General features: G+C 43.6%; 1 protein-coding gene across 1 annotated transcript in view; it reads right to left on the minus strand.

The window, feature by feature from the left end:
- The window catches only part of FHOD3 (formin homology 2 domain containing 3), a 406,356-nt gene that overhangs the window by 25,183 nt on the left and 355,399 nt on the right, over positions 1 to 25,774 (minus strand). Inside the window, exons 18-22 of the mRNA XM_023532085.1 lie at positions 20,739 to 20,897; positions 11,070 to 11,252; positions 9,254 to 9,373; positions 8,354 to 8,515; positions 3,895 to 4,085 (exon numbers count right to left, since the gene is read on the minus strand). Coding sequence (XP_023387853.1) covers positions 3,895 to 4,085; positions 8,354 to 8,515; positions 9,254 to 9,373; positions 11,070 to 11,252; positions 20,739 to 20,897 — 815 coding nt within the window. The remainder of the gene's footprint in view (positions 1 to 3,894; positions 4,086 to 8,353; positions 8,516 to 9,253; positions 9,374 to 11,069; positions 11,253 to 20,738; positions 20,898 to 25,774) is intronic.

Raw genomic sequence — 25,774 nt, forward strand, 5'->3', positions numbered from 1 at the left:
TAATTTGCAAGCAGAAGAGTAACAACAAACAAGTTAAATGCATAGTTGAAGAAAATTCAGATGTACCTTTGAAAGGAAAGACACTATGGCGTTCCTTGCAGAAGAACAAAGGGCGGATGACTTTAAAGGAGTAAAACATTTAAGGGATTTTTGTTAGCTGAATTTGTCACTTTCAGAACATGTGACAGGAAGGTCTTATGATTATGGAGGGCTGGTTTCCCTCATCAGTATCCTGAGGTACAAACCAAACTTCTTTCTCTGATCTGTTCCATTATCCCTCCTTTTCCCCATGTGTGCCACTGAGTGGGGTGTCTGGCCCAAGAAGAGGAGTGGATTTTGGAGTGCTGGGAAACCAGTGTGGGTGTTCATGTGTCTCTACCCCTGTATCTCCCCCTGAAATGCTGTAGTTCTCTATGCCTTCCAGGAAGGCCTTTCTCCCCACCTCTCACCTGGTCCCCTCTCTCCTACGCAGTGTCTGCCACGGTGTAACTACAACCTAATGAATCTATAGGAATAAGTGAGTGGGTCTACATATCCATAGAGTGGGATTAGGCTATGAGTGTGTCACCAGAAAAGGAAAGGTTAACATACAGGTTAGGACATCCAGAACAAGGTTTTCTTAGCCAGGCAACAGTTTTGAAAGCCAAGTTTTGCCTAAAGTGCATTGTCTAAGTTCTTTTATGTGCTCCTTTATCAAGAGGGGGCTCACTGGAGTTACTAAGGGACAGTCCATCAGACAAGAAAGGGAGGTGGAACACCAGCCCCTGGGCTCTATGACTGAGGGAAGCAGAGGGGTGAGTGGCAAGATGTGTGGCCTCATCGCCTCTCCCCAAGAAAGCCATGGAGTGGAGAGAGGTCTGTTGAGAGCCAAAGCAGATGCTGAGGGAAGAGGGACTCCCCTGCCATCGGGAGGGACAGAGCGGCTCCAGGTCAAAATGGAACAATTGGCAGCTCAGTGAGGTGAGGAAGCAAGGTGGCCTGGCTGGACTGACCAGCTCCTGTGGGATCCTATGTGGTGTACAAGGGACTCTGGGGAACATGAAGGTGCTGAATGGAGAGCTGCAGGGTCTGGGGGGATGGGTGCAGCAGAGGGGAAGACTTGATGACTTTTCCCTTCAGCGGCCAATCAAGCAGGAGGGATCAGCAGAGGCTGGGTGGGACCAGTCCCCCCACACCCGCCACCCTAAGTTAGTTCTGAGAGGAGTATCAAGGAAGAGTCGAACTCTTGAAGACCAAACATTCAGGAGACTAAATGTTTAGTTGTTTACATGATTGGCTAGATTAGCTGACTGCTACCTAGGCAGGCAGTAGGTCATTAAGGAAATGAAGTGAATAGTGAAGTAAAGAAAAGTCATTTTCTCTGCACATCTGAGTGTCATGAGAATAAATATGCAGCTTTGCTATCCATGGATGTTTAAATTAATCCCTAGGATACAGTCGACTTTACACTCTGAGATGAAGGTCTAGCTTCTTGTAGTTTTCTGATCTGAAATCTTATATTTAGGCTGATCTGCATGCCGTGGACAATTCCACCTGTGATCCACTGTCTGACCCTAACTAGAGTGCTACTCTTTTCTGGGTCTCAGTTTTCCAAAGTATAAAGGGAATATGTTAGATCACAGCAGTTGTAGGCTATGCTCCTGGGAATGCTGGTGGTGGGGAGGAAAAGAAGAAGCACAGCCATTGGTGCTATGAGTCCCCCATCTCCACTCCAACAAGACAGTCCTGCTTTAATCAGTTCTAATGTGGGCTCTTGATAATGACTTCACGTGAACCCAGGCTTCTATGATTTAGATGCTGTGGCTAGGAAACTAGCTGAACCAACCCCCAATCCCCAGCCATGCCCCTTTTACCTCCCACCATAACTATAATGAATTCCTGGCTGATGCTGGTCATCCCCAGTGGGATGGCCAATAGTGAGTAGACAGAGCCCAGGGCACATGAGAACAACCATCATCCAGGTAACCAGCTTCTCAGGGAGGACAGGACAACCAGAACACTCAATATACGCACTAAATGTCACACACACACACACACACACACACACACACACACACTATAGCTTAAAAAATGAAGTATCGCTGAGTTTCTAACTATTCAGGATAAATGGTTAATGTGACCAGGCATAACAGCTTTACAAGACTTTCATAAAATTGCTCCAATTTTATGACATTCCAAATGGAAACTATTTGTTTATTTGAGTAGTTTTAAATGGGAAATAGTTTGTATCACACAAAGCAATGGAGGGCCAAAGCAGCTTACATTCCCTGTCTCCCATTTTTAACCATGTTTAAAGCATAGTGTACTTTGATTTCAGTGAGAAATCTGACAAAATCTCTGATAAGGTCCTCCCACCCAAAGGGCAGCTGTGAGGTCTAGATGGAGTAGAGTGAGGGGATTTAGAGTTGAACAACTGAATTCCAAAAGTAGTAGATAGTTGTCAACTTGGAGGCAAGCTTCTGTTCCTATTCCTGTTCACTCCCACTGCACCACTCCTGCCCCCAACAGTCTGGATCAAGACCCAGAAAGTACTATTATAGAAGTGGCTAATGACAAGCTGGGAGAGGGCTCGCATGCAGACAAAATAATCAAGTTTTTAGAAACAGTCACAGGGATATAAGTTATAGCATTGGGAATATAGGCAACAATATTGTAATAACTGCGTGGTATCAGAAGGGAAGTCAACTTACTGGGGTGATCACTTTGTAAGGCACATAAATGTCTAATCACTATATTATACACCTGAAATGAACATAATATGTATGTAATATTGAAAAAATAATTCTGTATGGCTTCAAGGAAGGTGAAGTAAGAAAACACGGAGAGAAGGGGAAAGGAGGAAGGGAAAAGAGACAAAAATTCAAAAATATGAAAAGTACAGAGATAAATAAAAATATCACACACCCATTAAAAAAATAATAATAATAGCGAAGTGCTCAAGCACAGGCCGGGGAGGAGCAGACCCCTGCGAAAGGCCTGTGGTTTAGATGGTCCCAAGGGAGGGTGCCCTTAACAGAACTACAGTGGGCCCGCCACCAGAGCTCCTGCTCCAGGCTGGCCACAGCCTGCAGGTGTGCAGAGCTGCACATTTGCTCCCCAAGGTATAAGGCCCAGAACAGAGCCCTCAGACCCTGGAAGCCAGGTGAGGGACTTACAACTACGTCCTGTAACGAAGCAAAGACAAAGAAAGCGATGGTGCGTAGTAGGCAAATGCCCTGGCCTGGGACACTGAAAGACTCGGCCTCTAGTCCTGGTGCTGCCTCCACTCACAGGCGCGATAGCCCTGGACAGCCATGGGGCCGTCCTAGACCCCAGCCAGCCTCCTTGTCAGCAGGCAAGGCCTGAACATCACTGCTGTGTCTCTCAGGGTCCTCTTGAATCCTGTGACTCTGAGGAAGACTGGTCTAGAGAATGGCACCTAGGATGGGGCCCAAGCTTTACCGAGGCAGGATGCAGCACAGTGCAGTCACTGGAGAATCAGTGAGTAGAAGTCTTCTTGGAGGGCAGACTGTGGATCATATATAAAAGGAACTTTCCTAACAAGTTGAGCTTCCTTACAAAGATGTGTGAATACGCAGAACTGTCAAAACAGATACAGAAATGCAGGGGTCAATTTGTCAAAGATGTTACAGATGCAATTCTTGATAGAGGAGGATTTTTGAATAACAGCTCTGAGATTCTTCTGACCTCAAGATTCAATGTCATTATATTATTTCTCCGTGTGTGTAAGAAAATTAAATACCTATGAACAGACATGTGCATCAAAGGTGCACTTGTTACGTACCGAGAATTTACAGTACAATTTTGTAAATTTAAATCTTCAGATCTTGGTTTGCAGAATATTTTCAACATGTGATATTACTGGCATTTCCATATGTTCCTTGATCCACTTACCTGTTAATTATTCTTCTATGGACAATCTTTAAAATGATAATTCGCTCTGCACAGTCTTTAAGGAACTCTGACATTCGTTGTTTTAAAACTGGTTTCATTTCATGTTTGGCAATTGCCTTGAGGTGATCCCATGAAGCTTTGCATCTTCTCTCCATCTGACATAAATTATCCTGAAGTTGATCAAAGTCAACCTGAAAATCAGACAGAGAACATTGCAAAGTTTTCTCTAAAGAAACAACCGGACCCCAACCTGAACCAGGAAACTGAACTGCCTCTGGGAAGAAATAAACATCAAAACCAAATTTACGTCTTGAAATGCAAACATATTTATGGCCTAAAAATTATCCACATGTGTATCTGTCATTATCTCAATATCACATTATTTAGTGATAAACTTCTTCAAATGAACCCCATGCAAGTGTCACCCCCCCCTTTTTTTGCCATATTTGGGAAGAAATCTTAGAAAAGTCTTTGGAAACTAAATTAAAACATGATATCAAGGAACCCTAGTACAAGATGAACTAAGCAGATGTCTCATAAAAATTTTCAGAGGACTCTTGTTCTTCAGAGATGATATTTCACTCAAGGTTGGAGGAATGCACCATAGTCATGCATGGGTAGCTCTGATATGCTGGGGCCAGCTAAGGAGCAGCCAGCTTTTCATCACAATGATCTCTTCTACACTGCGTGATGAATTATTTTATTTATTCACCTATTCACTCAAACAACACTCATGGAAAAACTGGTGTATGCCAGTCCCCACACCAGGCACTAAGAACACGAAGACAAATGCTGAATGGGACCAAAGAGGCTCATTGAACAGACAAGTGATCAGCGAACACTGAAGATGTACAGAATCCAACAGGCTTGTGCACGTGTGTGTGGTATGTGGTCTTGCCAGCAGAGATGCAAGTCACACGTGCAAGGAACAGATGTGAGAGAGCACACTCACTGTGCTCTTCAGGGAGGTGGGAACAGTCTGGATTGACTGAAGTGATGAGATGAGTGAGGCTTTCCAAAGTGATGCTTTTATAAGATTTCTAGACAAGAAATCATGTGAATCAGAGTTAGTGATGAAAAAATGCACTTGAGGGCATTTAATGGAGGGACATGTGGGACGGAGGAAAGAAACTGAGAAGCTTAGGAGGGGAGGAAGAAATAGATAAATGGGTGAGCTGAAGAGAGGGGACTGAGGGGACAGAAGTAGATGTGGAGTGAGAGATGTGGGAAAGGACGAGTCAGCCAAGCAAAGTCAGGAGAAAGAAGATGCACAGACGTGAACCACGATTGCTTAGATGCCAATGACGGTGGTCATGAGAGCGGGATCTAGATGTGAGTGCCCTAGGGGACGTGCTAGAGTGGCCTGAGAACTCCAACCCCACCCTCCAAAAGACATCAGAGCAGACCACATCAACGAAGGCTGCTTGTGGGAGACAATCTGTCACCAGACAGGATGAAGATGTGCTGAGCACAGGGGATGCCTTGGGAGGTGCCATCATATGCCCTGGATTTCTTGGATGCTGAAGAGCTTAAAACAGAAGGCAGGTTTAGGTAGAGTCCTAAGATTCAGGTAAGAAAGGGAGAAAAATGACTTCCTGAAATCGAAAAATTTCTGGGTCCATCTAGACCCAGCAAGGCTTCACTTTATTATGATATGGTGGAGCTGAGAAAAAAACCTGGCATTCATCTGAAAGGAAAAAAATATGCAGATTTAGAAAAGAAGAACTGAGTAATTCAAAGAATTAAGTCTAGAAAAGACTCCAGATGACCTGAGATTGGCAAGTAATATCGAGGAGGCCTAAGTGTTAGTTTTAAGCCAATTGTAATAAGTCTGACCATAAATTTCTGGATCTATCCTCATTTGCATCTGGCAGGTCTCTTGATCCACAATAAAATAACTTTAGTTCAGCTCAGACAAGCACTGAGTAGCTCTGTGCTGTATAACTAGGTGATGCTTGCCCAGCACTGCAGTAAGCAGAGCAGGCAGCAGACACAAATGTGAGAGATAGTTTTTCAGGGAAAAGAGTCCGTCGTGAGCCCTTAAGGTGGTGGCAGAAGAAAATAACCTCACTGCCAGTGGAAGCCAGGCAGGAAGCCTTCTGATGAAAAGCAGTGTGAAGGTTGAGCTTCAAGCAGTGTCTTTTGAGGAGGTTTGGAAGGCTACCTCGGCTGGCTGCGCGCCTGGGCTGGCGCAGCTGGCACACATGATCTGAGTCTTCACAATTACTTCAGGCCCTCAGATTCTGTTACTAGCTCTCCTTCATAGGGGAGAAACTGATGCACAGAGAGGTTGAGTAACTTGTGAGAGGCCACACAGCCGGTAAGTGGTAGAACTGGGATGTGAACCCAAATCTCTGGCTCCAGAGTATAAGTTCTCAATCATCATGCCCTAAGCCTAAGTTTGCCCCTAAAAAATTCCACCCCAGGGAGAGAGCTGTCCTGGCCTTCTGTTGTGAGAAGGAACTCCTTGCCAGGAAGTCCTCTCCTGAGGATGGCTCCAAATGGGCCACTTTCTATGTATAGGAAGACACATGAGCTATGCTATGAAGCAAAGTCAAGTCCTACCAAGCCAGTCTGGGATACTGTGGGATAACTCAGGGACACAGCTCTCCTGCACATGCCAGAGCAACCTGCCCCTTGGGAGTTGCTGTCGTGAGGCCCAAAGTGTGACGCACCAGGGTATAGAATAAATGCAGCTAGGGTTGGGGGTTCCTGAAGCTTATTTTGAGCCTGTCTACACAGAGGGGCCCCTCAATGCCCAAAAAGGCTTTGGAAGTAAAGGCTGAGAAGTGCTGGTAGGTGCCCTCTTGACCTCTTATTGCAAGTCACAGGGACCTGGGTCAGTCATCACCTTTAGTAATTACCAAAGCTTTCTACAGTTTTGGCTTATGTAGCCAAACTTCAGGCAAGGATAAGTTATTTAGTTATTAATTAATAATCATAACTAAACATCTTTTGGGAAAAATCTGATACTGAGGGGTTGCTTGTGGCAATCATTGGAGGCCAGCTTGGTGTCAGGACTTCTAGGCCAGGGCTACTTTGGTCACAAGCAGGCTCTACCCAGGGGAAGGCCTTGGGAAAGAACAAGGGACCACATGTGAAAAAGGAACTGATTTGTTCTGGGTGGTTCTGGAAATAGGACCAAGATGAATCTAGATGGCCAGGCAGATTTTGTCTCAAATACAGCTATTCCTAACAAGCTGTCTTCTGAGAAGGTGCTCATGGTGGGTGTCAGGGCAGCAATTGGAGGACCCAGGGCTTTTTGCTTTGGTTAGGATACTGAAGTAATATTTGTAAATACTTCATAATAGTGCCTGGCATGGAGTAAACATGGTAATGGTGCCTGTGAAATAGAGGCAATTTTCTAAGAAGCCCTTTGTCAGCCCCCTGAACTGGGGGATCGCTGGCTATGCCTTCTTCTGCCTCAGGGCGGATCTACTGTCAGGCTGCCTCAGGGGCCACCTGCTCCTTGTACCTGACAGCTGCCAGCCTATTGTTCCTGAGGCAAGTGAAGGAGGGTCCCAGCTTCAGGGTCCCTACAGGCCAGTCCTGTGGGAGAAGAGAGAGAGAGGGAGAGCTCCATGGAAGGAGCTTAGCAAAGCTTCTTCCCCGTTCCTCCCGCTTCTGCCCATCACTCTCTCTTCTTCTCATACTAGATTCTAATGTATCCCAGAGCTAAAGGTCATTCTGCTTTCAGCTCCTTAGCCCAGGTTGTGTTACCAGGAGTGCCCACCATATTGGCCTGGCTCCTGGGCCCTGTTCAACTCTTCCCCATGAGGCTCCTGTCATTCCCAAGGTCCTCACATCTTCCAGTTCTGCTGTTTTGGGGATTTCTCTGGAGTTGTTCAGCCTCAGTGACACTCCTGCCATGGGGCAGCTGGCTGTCCAGCTATTGCAACTGTCTCTTTTCTAATAAATTATAAGTTCATGAAGATTTTAATGCAGTAAGTTTAAGAGCTTGCAGCTGAGCAGCCACACTATTCCCTCTGTGTAAGATCACAGGGGTGGCCGATCTGTGGGGTGCAGGGGACCAGGCATGCTGTTTCCCTGTTTGACACCTTACCATAAGGTCCTATGGAAGTGTTAGGAGGAGCCAGATGGCATCTTTTTGACATTTTTGCCCACCTAAAACAAGCTGGGGAGTTTTAACACTCTGCAGAATCTGGCCTGGTAAGTAACACTGCTCTACAGTGGACGCAGGGGTTAGGCCTGGGACGACAGGCTTGCCTTTCATACCTCAGTAGGAAAGAATCTGATGGAGAACCAGAGATGGTAAAATGATCTTAACAGTCCATTAGAAAAGGCATGAGAAGAGTCATATTCTCAAACTCTAGAGCAGGGGATGCAGGCAGCACCTAGGCATTTTACTTAATAGAACCTGTGCACTGCAGAGATGACTGACAGAGACCCAACACCTGAGAGAAAGGCATAGCCACTGCTCTGTGTCCACAACACATACCTTGGCTGACCTGGTGACGGCCCCAATCTCTGAGTACAGATCGGAGCTGTCTGGGAAGTTTTCCACCACCATGGTACACACGTGATGGAGAAGAGACTGCTTGTGTACGGTGTCTTTGACTTCTGGAACCTTCTCGAGGTAGCTTAACTCAAATGCTTTGGCCTGTTAGGTGAACATTAAATAAAAGGCAGGAAGATCAAGTTTTACACAGACTCTTAGAAAGGCACAAATGGTTAGAATCAATGCCCTGTTGGAGAAGCCCAATATTTAGGTCCTCTGTGACTGAAACATCTCAGGCCATGTGATCTATCATTTGTAGCTGATCACACATGGACTAGCCGCACTGAGAATGAAATGAGCCTCCAGCTCTTTCCCACCAAGACCATCAGCCACAGGGTCTCCCAGGGCTCTACCTCTAAATCAAGGTTCTGTGAGGCTGGGTCTCTGCCATCTGGATATCTACAACTTCTTTCTCCCTTTGCCCTACTGCTATTTTACTTACTGGCCAAAAATAGGCCAATTTTTTAAAAAAGTTTGTTTATAATACATATAAGCACAGATATTTGAAAGACAAAAACAAGTGCTTGTATTTATATACATCAGACAAAACAACAACAACCAGCTTAGAAGAAAATAGCTCCAATGTCAATTTTGAGAATAGCCAAACTTTAAAGGAATATTGTATTTTTCTAGTTTTCTTATTTATAGCAAGATACAGGTTCAAATAAATAGGCTCTGATATTTTAAGGACAAAATTTTTTCTAGATCTTCGGCATGAAAATACAAAAGTTATTTGTCAATTGTGCTTTGGAGGACCAGAGGTACGACTTCCACTGGCACGTGAAGGGCAGGAATTTTGTGACAAGGGAGGTAGGAGGATAAGGCATGTGAAAGACTTACATTAGTTCCATTTAGAAAGTTCCCAATGGCTAAGAGTGTAGACAGGATGAAGCCCAAGGTTTTATTGTTCTCCAATTGGTCTATTCCTTCCTTCAGGTCCAAAAGTGGCTCTGCCACTTCCTTTCAATGAAAAAAAGTTGGAAGAAGATGAAAAAGCATGTAAATTTTGCCTTTCTTTTGTTCTTTTTAATTTTTGTACAAAATAATAATAGTACTTTGGAGTTCTCTTTACTATAAGGCAATCTTATGTGATAGGCACATGCTCCTTCTTATGGAAAGATGCCAAAAGTCATCAGGAAGAAAGTCTTGCCACCCAAATCTCCCCAGTGGAGGCCAGATGGGTACCTATGGCTAACAGGAGCTTGTGCTGAGGTGACAAATGCTCTTCCCCCTGTTCCTGCCCATCCTCCAAGCACAAGCAGGACCTTTAGGTCACACCCTCCTCTCCTTCTCTCTTCTCAGCATCACTGACTTCTATGACACTCCTCCCTCACATGTTCCTTCAGAATCTGGACCACAGTCTTCTTTGCCTTTCTCCTACCAGGCAGATGACACCGGAAACTGTGGCCTCACTGTCCCTAGACCACCCAAGTCTCTTACTTCCCTTCTAGACATGCTATGGCTTGTCACCTCTTAGCCTGGGTTACTGTCTAGAAGGCCGCCACCCTCTTTACTTCCATTAATTTTGTAACTTGTACTCTCTCAGACTTGTAGCCTGCCCTGTAGCCTCATGGCCTTAGTCCCTCTCAACCGTCACTGTGTGACCAACCCCCACTCCCATGTTCTTACTGAGCCTCATCTCTAGCCTGTATCCCAAAGCTAGATAGTTCGGTTTCATTCTCTCTGGCCTAACTTCTGCCCTATAGATCTCCAACCAAAGTTGACCCAATTATGTTTTCTCCATGAGTTACCTCACTTTGCTAGAGAAAGTCACCTAAATCACTCTGGTCTTGTGACAAAGCTGTGCTAAGTTACCATAGTAGTGCTAGGTTTCTTCAGCCCTACTTGATTCCCAGATGAATTTGAATACTGCAGATTCCTCCTGAAGACCCCCAAACCTACTGCCACCTATGTGACCCTCAGTATAGGACTGTGCTCCTTCCTTTGCAGAAAAAGGAAGGCCACCCAGCCTCTCCACCTATGCTTTGACTCCGTCTCCTCTGGGCCCTTCCTCTCAATTACATTCACCTCCAGCTCACTGTCCACCCTTTCCTTTTCCACTCCACTGGTTCCTTCTGCTCAGCCAGCAAAAATACTCACATTGCCCCAGGCCAGAGAGGATGCCTGCATCTTCTGCTTTCTACTCAAGATGAGTCTCCCCATGCCTTTGCTGTCAAGATCCTTTCTTCCTATTCCCCTCTCAACTTCTTAAATCTGTTTCATCTGATATATGCTCTCAAAGGGACCCAGTGACTTGCTAATTTCTATAGTTAACAGCAGTGTGGATGATTATCATCAAGTGGGTAGATTACAGATCACTTTCCATATTGTGCTTTACTATATTTTCCAAATTTTCTACAATGAGCATACAGAGTCTGAAAAAAAATTGTTTTCTTTTTTTTTTTTAACCAGTCATCTGGTACCTACAATCAAGTGTCTGTGGCTGGTGCCAGGCAGACACTTCAGAATAACCCCTCACTGGCAGGCTGCTGATCTCTTTGTATAGACACGACCTCATCATAATCAACTCAAACCCTCTCTCAAAAATGACACTTTACCACCTTCACCAATAAAAAAAAACACACACACACACACACACCCTGACTTTCTCAACCCTGGGGATGTGGGACCCGCTGGCTGCCTCCCAAGGGATTACCTTTTCCGTAGTTTCGTAATCCATTTTGAATGCCCAGAGGTGGAGCCGAGCCGACAGCTCGCTGATGGATGACAGTGTAAGGAGAAACTGCTCTGCACTGCCCAGTGGCACCTCCGGGTTGGCCAGCTGAGCTTCCTGGATTTTCTGCTTCTCTTCTTCAGTGGGAATCATTGTTAGAATTTTCTGGAAAGATGGGATGATACAGTACATATTCTTGGTAATAGAACCTATCTCATCCCTTCGATGTTTCCACATCATATTATAATTTTCCAACCAGGTAGTAAAGATAATTCTCTTGTCAGGGTTATCATATACAGGTGTCGCATTGTTATAAATCAAATACGCTTAGAGAGGGAAAGCCCGAATAGCATCTAAATTTACATTAATTTGTTTTAAATTTCCCTCTCTTCCTCTCTCTCCTTTAATATGTTTCATAAGCAACTTGCCCCAAATTTTCTAGGTCTTATACATGAAGGACATTCTCAGCAAGAAATGGGGATGGAAGGGAAAGAAAGGTGAAAGAATAAGATGGAAGGTTAGAAAACAGCTCCCTGTTCCCCAGGAAATAGAGTAAAACATATCAGCAATATATGCTTTCTAGTACTTCTCACGGATTCATTTTAAAACTTACAAAAATAAATCATTTTCAAAGGATTCAGATTGACTTGTATGTGAGACATATAATTTTAATCATTTTAAATATTTGAACCACCTTTAACATTTTATGTAGAAATGAAAACACTTTAAATAAGATCAAACTTAAGTCTGATGGAGGAAAAACGATGATGCTATTTACAAAGAGCAATATCCACCTACTAATGAATAAAGTATATCATTTTGCTTGTATCTGCTTCTGGTTAAAATGAATTGTGGAAGGCAGAGGAAGCAAAAAGGCGTCAGAAGAATTATGATTCTTACAGATTCAAATTCCTTAGTGATTACATTTGAAAAGAAAAGTAAATATTCCCATCATGTGACACATCACATATAATATGAAGTTACAATGTCATTATTTTTCCTCATTTCTCCTTCTCTAGCATCAAAGCAAAGAAACACACTTTGTGCCATACTTTCTTGTAACGTGTTAATTCTTTAATTCTAACTGACCTTGGTCACTGCTCTACAATAGCAATCACCCGGATAACAAGTGGGAAGGAGTTCTGGTTCTGGGTAAGACGGAGTAGGTACACTCCACCCTGTCTGTCCCACTGAATGCAACTATACACCCTGAACATCATGCAGAGAACAGCTATTTGAAGACTTAAAAAATAAATATTGGCAGGTAAATGGGGGAAGAAGACCAGAATTGGAAATTCAGCTGTACTAGTAATGAGCTGACCACTTTCCCTCTGGCCTTCCCCAGCCTGGACTCAGTGTAGCCTGAAGCTGGGAAGAGGGTATCAGGTGCAGACAGAGAGAACTCAAATGGAACCTTCCAATCCTGACTCTAGGCATGGAAAGGGTCTCCTAGCAGTGACAGCAGTGGCCACAGCGGCTGGGAGGGACCTAAAACTCTGAGGGAGGAAATTTTCCTCTCCAATTAGTGATGCTATGGTCCCAAGAAGGTGAGGAAAATCTCTTCTGCTTTTCTTCTCTGTCTTCCCTCAGCTTGACCCCAGACATGGGCACAGTCACAAAAAGTGGATGGAAAGATGAGGTAACGGAAACCCCAGCTTTCAGCTGCAAGACCAAAACAGAAGGCCTCAGGGAACTGGAAAGTATTGGAGAGGTCATAGAAAATGAAGAGCCTGGCAAAGCAAGTGTATAAAGTTGTTTAAGAATTTCTGGGCTCACCTCTGAGTGGTTCACATGTGAATGTGACCTTAAATAGCACATCAAAGAGTTGGAGACTTGAATGAGTCTTTGAAAACTTTGAAAACTGAGTTGATGCTGGAACCACTGTCCACAAGGTCAGAACCTGTGGCCTGAACCCAAACAGGTGAGGGATAGTTTTCAATTCTTTATGTGAAACCAGAATTACGCTGATACAAAAATTAAACAAAGATAGTACATGAAAAGAAAGCTACAGACCAAGATCCTTGATGAATCTAAATGTGAAATCCTTAACAAAATATTTTAAAATATATAAATGAATGTCAATATATTAAGAGATAGAAACATGTTGCTATATTTTACATAGCAATATGATAGAAATAATAACCACGAGGTTGGTTCAATATGCAAAAATCAATCAATGCAATTCATCTATCAGATTAAGTCTGAACAAGAAAATTCACATAATCATTTCAATTGATGCAAAAAAATCTGTGATAAAATTCAATATCCATTCATGATGAAAAAAATACTCTCAGCAACCCAGCAGTGAAAGGAATTTCCCAATACTGATAAGTGATATTTATAAAAAATCTACAGCTCACATCATGCTTAGTAGTGACAGACTGAATGCTTTTCCTCTAAGACTGGGAACAAGATAGGAGGTATAGATATAGATATAGGTATAGATATAGATATATAGATATATACCCATACAGATTTTTAAAAAATTAAAACTCTTCTTATTGCAGATGGCATAATTGTATACATAGAGAATTGTCAGGGATCTACAAAAAGTCTATAAAACAGTGAGTTTAATAATGTTGCATGATATAAGGTAAAGACACAGAATAATCTATCTTATTGCTATGTAATGATAATAAACAACCACAAACTGAAATTTAAGAAAAATGCTATTTACATTGAAATACATAGGTTTAAATCTAACAAATCATGTGAAGGATCTGCGTCCTGGAAAGTAGAAAATGTTGATGAAAGCAATCAAAGAAGATCTAAATAAATGGGATATATACCGTGTTTATAGACTGAAAGACTCAACAGAGTTACATATTAATTTTCCTCAAATTGGTCTAAAATTTAACTCAATTACAATCAAAATACCAGCATAATTGTGTGTGTGTGTGTGTGTGTGTGTGTGTGTGTGTGTAGCTACAGAGAAGCTGATTCTAAAAGTTATATGTAAAGGAAGATCAACCAAAACAATTTTAAAAGGAACAACCTTGGAGGATTCATATCACCTGACTTTAAAATTTATTATCAAGCTATAGTAATAAGACAGTATGAGCAACAGGATAGACCACAGATCAATGAGACAAAATGGGTAGTCCGAAAATAAATTATACAAATATGGTCCAGTGATTTTGACTAAGATGCAAAGGCAGTTCAATGGAGAAAAAAATATTTCCAACAAATGGTATTGGAACAGCTGGAATCCTTATGCAAAAAAAAAGAACCTCAAACTTTATACTTTACACATCAATTAACTCAAAAGAAATCACAGATCTAAAAGTAAAAGGTAACACTACAAAACTTTTAGAAAGAAACATAGGAAAAAATCTTTGTGACTCATATAAGGCAACGAACTCTTAGACATGATACCAAAAAGGAACAGGCTGATCAATTGAACTTCATCCAAATTAAAAACTTTTTCTCTACGAAAGACACTATTAAGAGAATGAAAGACACGTTACAGTTCCTCAAAAGGTTAAACACAGAGTTTTCACAGTGACACAGCAATTCCAACTGTAGGTATTTACCCTAGAAAAAATTAAAACTTACGTTCACACAAAAACTTGTACAATACTTGTAGAAGCTTTATTCACAATTGCGAAAAACCAGACCAAGCTAAATATCCTTCAACAGGTGTGTAGACAAACAATGGCATATCCCTATAATGCAAGAGTACTCAGCAATAAAAACGGACAAACTATAGGTACATAGCATACCTGGGATGAATCTCAAAGGCATCAGCCACACTGAACGAAAGAAGCCAGTCTCAAAAGGTTACTCTCTGAATGATTAATTTATGTGACATTCTCCAAAATACAAAACCATAGTGATTAGAATAGATCAGTGGTTACCAGAGTCCAGAGGTGGGCTGAAGGTGCGACTAGAAAGGGGACAGCACAAGCGCACAATATTTTGGGAGATGGGACTGTAGTTGTCATTGTATAGATTTATACATATTTTAAAACCCATAGAACTATACACTGAAAAGGTCCATCTTACTCTAGATGAATGCAAATTAATAATAATAATAATAATAATAATAATAATAAATAACAGAATAAACAACTGGACCCCTGACACCATAATCAGCAAACACGCAGGTGTCCACAGGCTTGTGCCTCAGGACATATCTGGGTAGGGCAGTCCTCTGGGTTTGATGAGGGTGTCATCAAGGAGGACTGTCTTGGTCGTTTATCAGAAGACGGCAATGCCAAACTACATTGGAGGTATGTGTTCTGTGCCTCATTCGGGGTCAGGCCATAGAAGGTGAGCCCTCAGATACCTCCTTTTCCAACATTCTCTTCATCATAGCCCCAAATATCAAGATTATATGGCTGGAATGGGAGAGAATGGGAGTGTTCAGTAACAATGCTCCCTGCTCTCCCACAGGCTCATGCTATTGATCCTACCTGTCCACACAGATGGTATTAAAAAATAAACAAAGCAATCCAAGCAGATGTCACGTCTTTAAAAGCTCCCAGGATTTGAACTCAACTAGTTTTCAAAATAAACACTTAGCTAAAGCTTGTATTTTAATTTTTTTCGTGCTCAAATTGTTTTACACATATACAAGAATTCCAAAACAAAAAATTGTCAACGCTTTTCTTTCTTCAGAAGGCATTTTCCTGAGATGATTTTAGTTGCTTTTTTCCTTTGGGAAAGTAATCAAACACTCTTACTTTTGTTTTTCACTTCTCTGACTAATATAAACCATTTGTTCACTGTTGAAGATTTATGAGGTTGCCATCTGTCAGTTTATTTTATTTTTTTTTAAAACATCACTGACAATAAAATAGCCGTAAGACAGTGGGCCAGCAGGTCAAAGCTATCTCCTATGAGATAGGTGATGGCCCTTTTTTCTATGAGCAGATGAAAGAGAATGAATATGAGACAAAACCTCTAATTTGCTCTTCTACCCTGCCGGTAGATTTATTGATGATTTCATGATCACTATTTTTCCACAGAGAGAAAAATATCAAACAAGACCACTATGCAATAATCTCAGTGTTTTTTTTTTTTCACTTTCTCCCAGTGTTTATCTAGCACAACTTTAAGCATATTTGCTTTTGTATCTGAAGGCCATTTTTCAGAGAAAAATGCATAAGTCTCATTTTTTTATGGACCCAAATGCTTTTGGGTTTGGCCATCTCATTCACCTGCAGATGAGACCATAATGAGTGATTATTTTACTTTTTGAGTTTTGAACAGAACCCTGGCTACAGCTCTGGATGAGAATCCAGCACGAGGATTCTGGTGACAACAGCAAAAAGCTGAAGCCCTTAGAACTGACCCCGGTTTGTATACAACTTGCATATTCTCATGAGACAATGGCTTTCTATTCATGTACTTATTCTCACAAATATGGAGGGAACTTTTTTTTTAACTTCTCAAGGGGTCTTGGTAGTATCTTTTCTTATTCTTGTGACTACTCAGTGAGGCATATGAAGCACAAATTATTGCATCAAACTTGCAGATGAAGCGATTTGCCTGAAGCTAGCTTGGGTCAACCAAGGCAACGCTGGTGACCCATTGATTGGGTTATTCCTAATTTCCCAGAATCAGCTTCATAGTTCATGGCAATTCAACTATGGCTAAGGCCCCTGACCATCAGGACATTCTGGTTCCCTGGCACCGCTGACTGTGGTGCCTGTGCCCAGGCTCATGTGTGTGTGTGTCCAGCACCTACTTGGGCATCTGTGGATGGGGGCTGCACAACATAGAGTGTTTGAAAAGTTGCTGTAGTTTTGTACTTGTGGCCAAAGGGAACTTCTGTTTCTAGTATGATGACAAGACTAGCAGTCAGCTGTGCCAAGTTAAATGTCATTTGGGACCATTCAATTGTGCTACTCTCTGAGTAGACACAGACTTTATAAAACTTAGAAAAGCAAAAAAAAAAAGAAAAGAGGAAAACTCTTCATACTTCCATATGTGATACCTTAATGACATGTTTCTTGGGGAAATATCATTACCACTCCTTAGAAATGTCCCCAGAATAATGTTATAATATTTAATCCTCTTATGAAAATGACTTCCTTAATGAAGTTAGTTAACTACTCTCTCAGGTTACCTGACAAACCGGATACATAACATTGGGTTGCTAAGCAAAGCCACAGGACATCATTTAATATATCTTAATCACATTTAGGTACACGGAGGTTTCAAATGGCCCTATTAGGCTGTGGTGCCATGCTACAGAGCCTGCATTCGAGAAGCAGACATTTTGGCAAAAGGCCTTCTGTGCACAAGCTAGAAATCTTATTAGCAAAGATCTGTAAGGACACAGCTTCCATCTCTTCTCGGTCCTGACTTAACTCTTGAACAACAAGCCTAGAGAATAAGCTCTGTGTCACTGGCTTAGCACACAGATGCAGGCCATGCATGCCCCTTGGGGCCCTGAGGTCAGTGGCCAGAGACAGCAAGTAATGGCTGAGAATGCTTGGATTCCATGTTTTTCAAGAGGACTGGTGTCCACTGGACTCTTTTCAGCCATGACTAATGAGTTGAAAAATATATACAGTTTCTGGATTCACATGGGCAGCCTTTAAATCCGTAGTTCTCACTCAGGGCGATTTTGTCCCCAGAGACATTTTTGGTTGTCATCACTGGGGTGGTACTACTGGCAGCTTGGGGCTAGAGGCCAGGGATGATGCTAAACACCCTGCAATGTACGGGTCAGCTCCCACAATAAAGAACTGTCCATCCTAGAATGTCAGTAGTGCCGCCATCGAGAAACCCTGCTTTAGATGAGAACAGTGATAAAAATGTGTAACTCCATGTGTTGTGACGAATGTGGATTTACCGAGGACTCGTGATATAATAAACTCTCAGGGTTTAGCAGGGTTTTCTACGTGGTGTCCTCTTTATATCATTCCATACGTCGGCTGCTCCTGGTGGAGAACCGTTGGCAGCACTGTGCAGTGGACTGCGCTGCCTCATGCATCTTCCCGCTCCCCTTTCAGACTCCCTCTTACTCTTTCTGGCACACATGGGCCTCCTGGGCCAGCCATCCCCAAGGCCTGTGGTCTGCACTTTAGACGCAGGCTCTAGAGCTCTTATTTCAGCTTGACCTCTCACTGGTTTATGAACTACAGCACAGACTAAAATTGGGATTCGCTCTCTTAATCTTAAGATGGGGAACACAACAGTATGCACCTCATAAGGCTCTGATGAGCATCTGTGTAAAGCACATACCTGGTGCCTGGCCCACAGGAAGAAATCTATGAAAGTCAGGTTTTGTGTTGCTATATCCATCATCACTACTGTTGCTATCATTAGTCCTTCTTGGATCAAAAAGGTGTTCAGCTGGATACCAGTCAGAAAAGGAAAAAGTAATCTGATTCATTCTAAAATCTAAGTAATTTATTGTTTCTGAAACTGTCCCCACCCAAGGAGGTCTACATTTCAGGAAAGAACAAAGGCAAAACTCAAACAAATCAATCTCTCCCGATAGACTTTCAAGTTCTCAGGACAAGAAGGGCAAATATTTTTAAAAGGGGATGTTGTCATCTTTTCCTTTAATCAGGCTGGCTGGCTCTGGCTGCATCTGAAGCCTCTCCCTGTGTAAATCTGAAGCTTTTGTAATCTCTAAAAGACACTGTTTTGCATATAGGATGGCCACAATGTGCGTCAGGGCCCACCACGCCATTTGTCCTAGATGAAAGACACTGTACTTGGTTTGTCCAGGTTGGCAGTCCCCACCTGCCCAATGGCAAGCCAATGCTCTTCGCCCACCTTGTTCCTCTGGGGGTCCCAGAGTAGGGCTACCTCACCCCAAGGCCTGGCCTGACCCCTTGTTGCTGTCTGGCAACTGTCTTAATGTCCCTCTATTTACCTGCTGTCATCTGCTCTCTCTTTTATACCTCATGCCCCTATCAAGCACGTGCCTTCACTCCCTGGCTATCCACCTGCTCTGCTGCCTGGCCTAACCCTGTGGCATGGGGCTCAACTTCTTCTCCAACCAGAAGGAAATTCAATTCCCTCCTTGTACCTGCTCCTGGAACAGGGTATATGTGTTTCTCAGGACACAGCTGCTAAGGCCTTGTGTTAGTTTCCTAGGGTTGCCGTAACAAAATTCCACAAACTGGGTGGTTTAAAACAACAGAAATTTGTTCTCTCACAGTTTGAGAGACTAGAAGTCTGATAGCAAGGTGTCAGCAGGGCAGTGTTCTCTCTAAAGGCTCTAGGGATCCTTCTTTGCCTCTCCCTAGTGTCTGGTGGTTGCAGGCAACCGTTGGTGTTCCTTGGCTTCAAATGCATTACTCCAATCTCTGCCTCCACCATCACATGGCATTCTGTTCTCCGTGTCTCTCCATGTGTTCTCTGTCTTCTCGTGGCATTCTCTCTGTGTCTATGTCCAAACTTCCCTCTTCTTATAAGGATATCAATCACGGGAGTAGGGCCCACCTTAATCCAGTATAATCTTAACCTACAGTATCCACAAAGACTATTTCCAAATAAGGTCACATTCTGAGGTTCCAGGTAGGCATGGATTTTGAAAGGACACTGCTCGACCCAGTGTAAATCTCTGGGAACACCGTGTTTCCTTTGGGAGGCCTCCTCTTTCCAGAGCACAAAGGCACGCCTGCCCAGCTGGGTTCACATGCCACCACGTACATGCCGCTCTGCTCCTTTCCACACTCAGGGCTGGAGGCAAGCCTGGCAAGGTGGCCACTCCTCATGTCCAGCTCTTCTGTCGAGGGCCTGGTCTCCCTCACTACAGTGCGTCCTCACTGGTTTCCCCCAACTCCAAGTCTTTCAAATAAGACTGTGTATAAATGAACCCCAACTATGGAGGAATATTGAAAGAATCCAGAGCTCCTTGCTAATAGGTGGTATGGGTGTCACCTAATGCCACAAAGCATGTCCTCATACCCCCACTCCAACTCAGTGGGCCCCGAGGTAAATCGCCCACCTGTAGGAATCTGTGGACTGGGCCATTGGCTCCATTAATTTTTTCTCCATTGTTAGGAGAGGAGATTTCACTTGCTGCAAACCAGCACCGGCCCAGGGTGAAGGGCGAATGTGGCCTAGTGGAAGAGCACCGAACCCTGGCAGAGCATGTGAGCTGTGGCTCCAGGTAGGCCACTTACCATCCACGTCGTCACAGCCAAGTCACCCAACCTCTCTCCATTTTTGCCATTCAGTTGAACAAGTGGTAAAGACTAAGTTGACTTGTGTTCTTCGGTTTATCAAATGAAATGTATCTACACACCCAACGAGTGCCAAGAGAGAAACAGTCATTTACATGAACGTGAGCACACACTGAAAGCCCTACTTTTGAAACTGTTCATTAAACATATTTAGTTTGAAATGATGTGAAAGAAGGCCCTACCAGCCTCTTAGGGAGGTTATCACATTCTTCTTCCATGTTGAGGTAGGCAGTGTGGTGAGAGAGAAGTCAGTACAGGAACCAAGTGAGGATCTCTGAACTTCACAGGTAAAGGAGGCCTTCCCCAACTCCACCCCACCAGAAGTTCTTTTTTTTTTTTTTTTTGTAAATATGAGAATTATTAACATTATTCAGAGTCTGGCTGAGACAGAAAAATGGCAAGCCACCCTGCAGAGAAAGTCATATTGGACACAGTAATGCTTTACATATGTGAAGTATTACAGAAGACAAATAATGCTTGATAGAGCTTCTCTTACCTCAATTCCTTCTTTGTTTAAGGCATATTCATCAAAATTCAAAATAGCTATCTTAATCGTTCTTGGAGGGGGCAGTACGGTCAGACCGATATTAATAGCATTGCTCCTCTTGGAATCCAGGACGATGATCTCCTGCCTTTTTCCATCTGCAGCAGTTTTCTTGGTGATAAAACAAGGAGAATCCAAGATTAATGCATCGTCTTTGGTCCTTTCTGTGTTTCATTATTAAAGCAAACTCACTACTTATTTAGAGATGAAGACAAGTGGCCCCGAGTCAGCTCAGGAAGGACTGGCTACTGCTCAGCACAGAAGAAAGAGATCGGGGATTAGCTCTGAGGAGCTGCCAAGTGCAGGGCAGCAAAGGAACTTCACAAGTCAGACACATTACAAAATAAAATTGATTTTCCTTCAATTGGGGAAAATGTGATATTTTGCAAGAAAGAAAAAAAAAACCTGTTTTTTTTCCATAAAAGCAGTGGAAACAAAACTAAAACTTCTCAGAACTCCCTCCCCATAGTCTGCACGGTGTCAGAATGTGCCCTGGGTGGCCCTAGTGCAGACGGCGTGTGCCTGAAGATGGAGAGAGTTGGTACACACGCCAGGAAGATAGGCGTGACGAGGAGACTCTGGCTTCACCGTCCAGGCAGCCCCTTTAGATCCCTGGCCGCGTTGTCTCAAAAGCTTCTCTCACCATTCAAACATCCTATGACCCTTATTCTAGAGCACCTGCCACACTTAGACATCTGGGCAGCTGCAGCTGGTGGGTGAAGGGGGGCCTTTCAAAGAAGGGAAACCAAAGGGCTCATGCTAGTGAAGAAGAATGAGGGACAAAAAGGCCTAGAGGCCAAGGAGGGGGATGGGGCAAGAAGTGTCCGGGTGTCCTCATAGAGCCCTGTGTGTGTGGCTTCCCTGCAGGCCTGGATACTCCCGTGTTTGGGGTGCTAAGCCAACACTTGCCCAGAAATGAAATGATGAGGCCCTAGCTTTCCCCTTGAGTTCTTGGGAAGTTAAGGGCCAGTGGCCATGGAGGTTAGTAGGGGTGGCCTGGCTCAGCAAGCTCCTTGTACTGTGTTCAGGTTTCCCTGGAGACAAACTGCTGGGAGGATGACTCTTCATTCAGGTAACAATCCTAGATGACAGTGATAAATAAGGCACAATGGATCTCTAGAAGAAAAGGATAGGGTGTACTCATCGTGGGGTAGATGACTAACTCACCTGCCTGTGTGTGAGGGGTGGTTAAGGTCTGGAGGAGCTGACACTTAAGCTTGGCCCTAAGGAATGTCTAGAATCTAGTCTAGAGCTGCGAAGAGATGATAAGGAGATAAAAGTGGCTTTGTCTAGGTTGCTGGGAACTGCCAGAAAAAAAGCTGGCGATTTGGGGGGCCACATCTGGGGAGCCTCAGGAGCTAGCTGCTCCAACTCCATTGTAGCCAGGCCCCTGCTGGGTAGCTGACTGATGCTCATCATGACTCTCTGAGCTCAGGCCTACCCTACTGGCTGGGCCTGGAAGCAGCTGAGCTGTCTGGAAAAGCTGGCTTGCTGCAACATTAGAGGCTGGAAGCTGGCAAGGAGAAACAGATTGTGGCCCCTTAAGTCCTACTGAGCCCTTCCAAACTCAATTACTAAAACTCTATTTTAGATCCTTAAACATGCACTTGGGAATAAATTAAAATTTCTTCGTGAGGAAAATAATTGAAAGCATCCTAGCTGTTTTGGGGCCTGGTGGCCAGGTGGAACAATTCCTGTGGGTGTGGTCATCGGCTTTGAACCATGAGCTTCCAGGGAAATGTGGGATACAGAAGCAACCCCAGCCTGCAGGGCAAGCTTCTCTTTTGTATATTTAATCACGTAAGTTTATCGGGAACCCCTGAAATTTAACTTTTCAATCTAATTTAAAATATTATTTTGTGTGTGGAATGTTAAGAAGGAATGAGGAAAGTTTTGACAAAATGATGACTATAGGCAATGAAAAGGGTTGTTATGACTTGCAATGCCCACTGGGGTTCTGGGGTGCCCACTCCACCAGGCACTGCAGGGCACCTACCCAACATCCATTGCCTCTTCCCCACTCGCCCACAAGACCTTGACTTTTTTCAGGCTGGCAATGTTTCAGTTATTTCAGTCACCTCCCTGGACCCTTTGCAGCTAAAGCTGGCCCTGTGACTGACTTCTGGCTTTTATTTTCCTCATTAAAAAGGGATTGACCCAGTGGGCCACGCTTTTTGCCCTTCCCCCTTCTTCCTGCCTAGAATGTGGACATGAAGCCACATTAAGAATGGCAGCGTGGGAGACAGAAGAAGCCTAGGACCTAGCACTGGAGAGGCAGCTACCCATAGCCAGGCTCCAGTGCAAAAGGCATTTATCAGAAGGCAGTTATTAACTGGAATCTTAGCCCTTAGCCCTTACCTACAGAGTCCTCCTCACCCTAGGAGCCAGGACAGATGCCTGGGCAGGACCAACCCAACTAGAGAATTTGTGCATATGAGAAAAAGACACAGCCCTCTGAGGAAACACAGCTGCATGGCAAACAGCTTGAGAAAGAAGCATCACTCAGATTTCAGCCTTTCCCCCTCAGCTAGTGACCATGAGAAGCAAACAATCTGCACAGACTAATGTAGTAGCTCTGAGCCTGACATATCCTAGTCCCCATTCTCAGCAGAACTCAATTTACAACAGTGGACACAACCACACAGTCTTCTATAAGTCAAGGAAAACTAAGCTGCTGAGCATCCCATCAGATAATGGGGAGAGCTGTTCCCACAGATGACTCTACACATTTTCAGAGCACTTCCACCCACTTTGTGAGGGAAAGAATGAGAAGTAAAGTAATATCTGAAATAGAATTACTACATCTCTGGATTTTATCCAAGAAATGTTTTAAATGCTCTTCTTCATAATTAAAACAGACTCCACTGGGTGCTACTAAGCACTAAATTGCCTTGGGGTCCACTCCATCTGAAATGAGGAAGTGAGTGAGTGGGTCACGTGGGGCTGTCCAGCTCTCTCCTTCCCTCCCACGATAACCTAGAGCAGCACCTGCCAGGGCAAGACAAAGTTCTCTATGCCCAGGAGCATGTGTCCATGTCCAAGATTAGCAGTCATCAATTCTGATCCATTTCAATCATCTTTCTGGGGTCAGAGCCCTAGGTCAGCAAGTGTGACCTTCACTATGTCCTTCACAGGGTTCTGTGACAGAGTGACTGTTGTGTGCCCTCTTCTACAAAGCCTCTCATGCCCACCCCTTCTTTATTTTTAACACCTCCACCCAGAGCCTGAACCCTGGCACCCAGCCTCCCACCACTGGCCTCCTGCTTCTAGTATCTTCTCTTCCCCAACCCATTCATCATGCTCTTGCTAACAACCTTTCTCAGATACCCATTTCCTTATTGTGCTTCTTTGATCAGAAAGTCAGTGATTGTCTATTGTTTGAAATTAGAAAAACAGGAAATTGGTGGATGATGGAAAGGGCCTATAAAGCAGAGGCTACAGAAGAGTGGTCCTTGTGAAGAAGGTTAGGAAATGTTCACTGCCCCTGTAAAGGCATCTAGAACGAAAGGGGTAATGTGTGATGGGACAGAGATGGAACAGGAGTTGGGAAGGTGACAGGAGGCAATGCTTCTGGGCAGGAAATCGGAAAGTTGTTCTGCATCTGATGAGACCAGACACATACCCCAAACAACACCCAAACAAGAAAACAAAATACTAAAACCTCTTGACATATCAATACAGGACCTACCTGAAGGAAATGACAACATTTTCTTGAGAGTAATAAAAGAAGATGTGAATAAAGGAGAAACACCATATTCCTGAATAGGAAGGCTCAATATCATGAGGATGTCCATTATCTCTTATCTAATATATATATTTTAAATAATTCTAATCAAAATCCAACAAGATTTGTTTTGGAACTAAAGTTACCATGAAAAACTACATGTGTGAAAAATCAATAAGTAGAGTTATATACAATATTTACCCAATCAGCTATAAAAACTTATTATAAAGCTGATGTTATTAAAATACAGAGCACCGGCACTAGGCTAGCTAGAATGATAGAACAGAATAGAAAAATAGTACAGCAAAAGCCATTTTACAATGGTCCAGGGCATTCCAACAAAGGCACTAAGATTAGTGCATCACAAACCATTATGAAAGCTCGATTTCTAATATGAAATTAAAGAAAGTAACTTGAAGTAAAAAGAAAATTCCAACATGGTAGGTTAACATCATGACAGACTAGACTGACTGATATCTTCCTTCTTAAGAAAGGAAAAAGCAAGAACACGGGCTTGTGTGGGAATGGCCAAGGGCCAGCATGGTGGGAGCACATCACGCCCCGTGAGACCCCCTTGTTGACTAGAGTCTGAGACACGATCAGTGATGGTTCATGAAGGCAAACCCCGAGCAGAGGCAAGAAAAGCAGCTGAGAAACCAGCTCAGTTTTCCAAGTCTCCTTCTGATTGGCTGCTTGTCTTCCCATATTTATTCATTTGTCGTCTCTTTTTGATATAGATCTTCTTTCTTTAAACAGATATTTCCTCAGTGCCTGTTAGGTGCCTACTCCTTAAGTGGGGACATTTCCGTGGAGACTGACAAAAAGTGCATATCTGTGGTGGGCTAGGATGCCCGTGACACCAATGATCAGTCCCAGGGCAATGGCAAATAAGTGTTTCTGTCTCATGTCCTTGAAAAAGGTCAATCAGCCAAACCTCTGCCTTCTTCCTCAGTGAGTCCTGAGGAGAGGATGTTGGAAGGAGGTTCCTATGGGTCCAGGCCCCAGGCACAGGTTGCTAGGCTACCTGGGTTGGCGGAAGTGAAAATGGAAACAACTATGTCTGGGATGAGACAGTTACCCCAGAAAAAGAGTGGCAGTGAGGCCATGTGAGGGAAACCTCTGTAACGCTGCTTCTGAATATGCTACTTTTCCAAATATGTCCAGAAGTGCCAAGGGAAAAGAAGAACTTGCTTCTTTAAGAAGGAAAGGGTACCCTGGGAAGAAGCCAGGGTGTGTTTTGCTTCCAGAAAGCCTAGTTTAGCTA

The sequence above is a fragment of the Pteropus vampyrus genome, unplaced genomic scaffold (genome assembly GCF_000151845.1).
Source record: "Pteropus vampyrus isolate Shadow unplaced genomic scaffold, Pvam_2.0 Scaffold3, whole genome shotgun sequence".
NCBI lineage: Eukaryota > Metazoa > Chordata > Mammalia > Chiroptera > Pteropodidae > Pteropus > Pteropus vampyrus.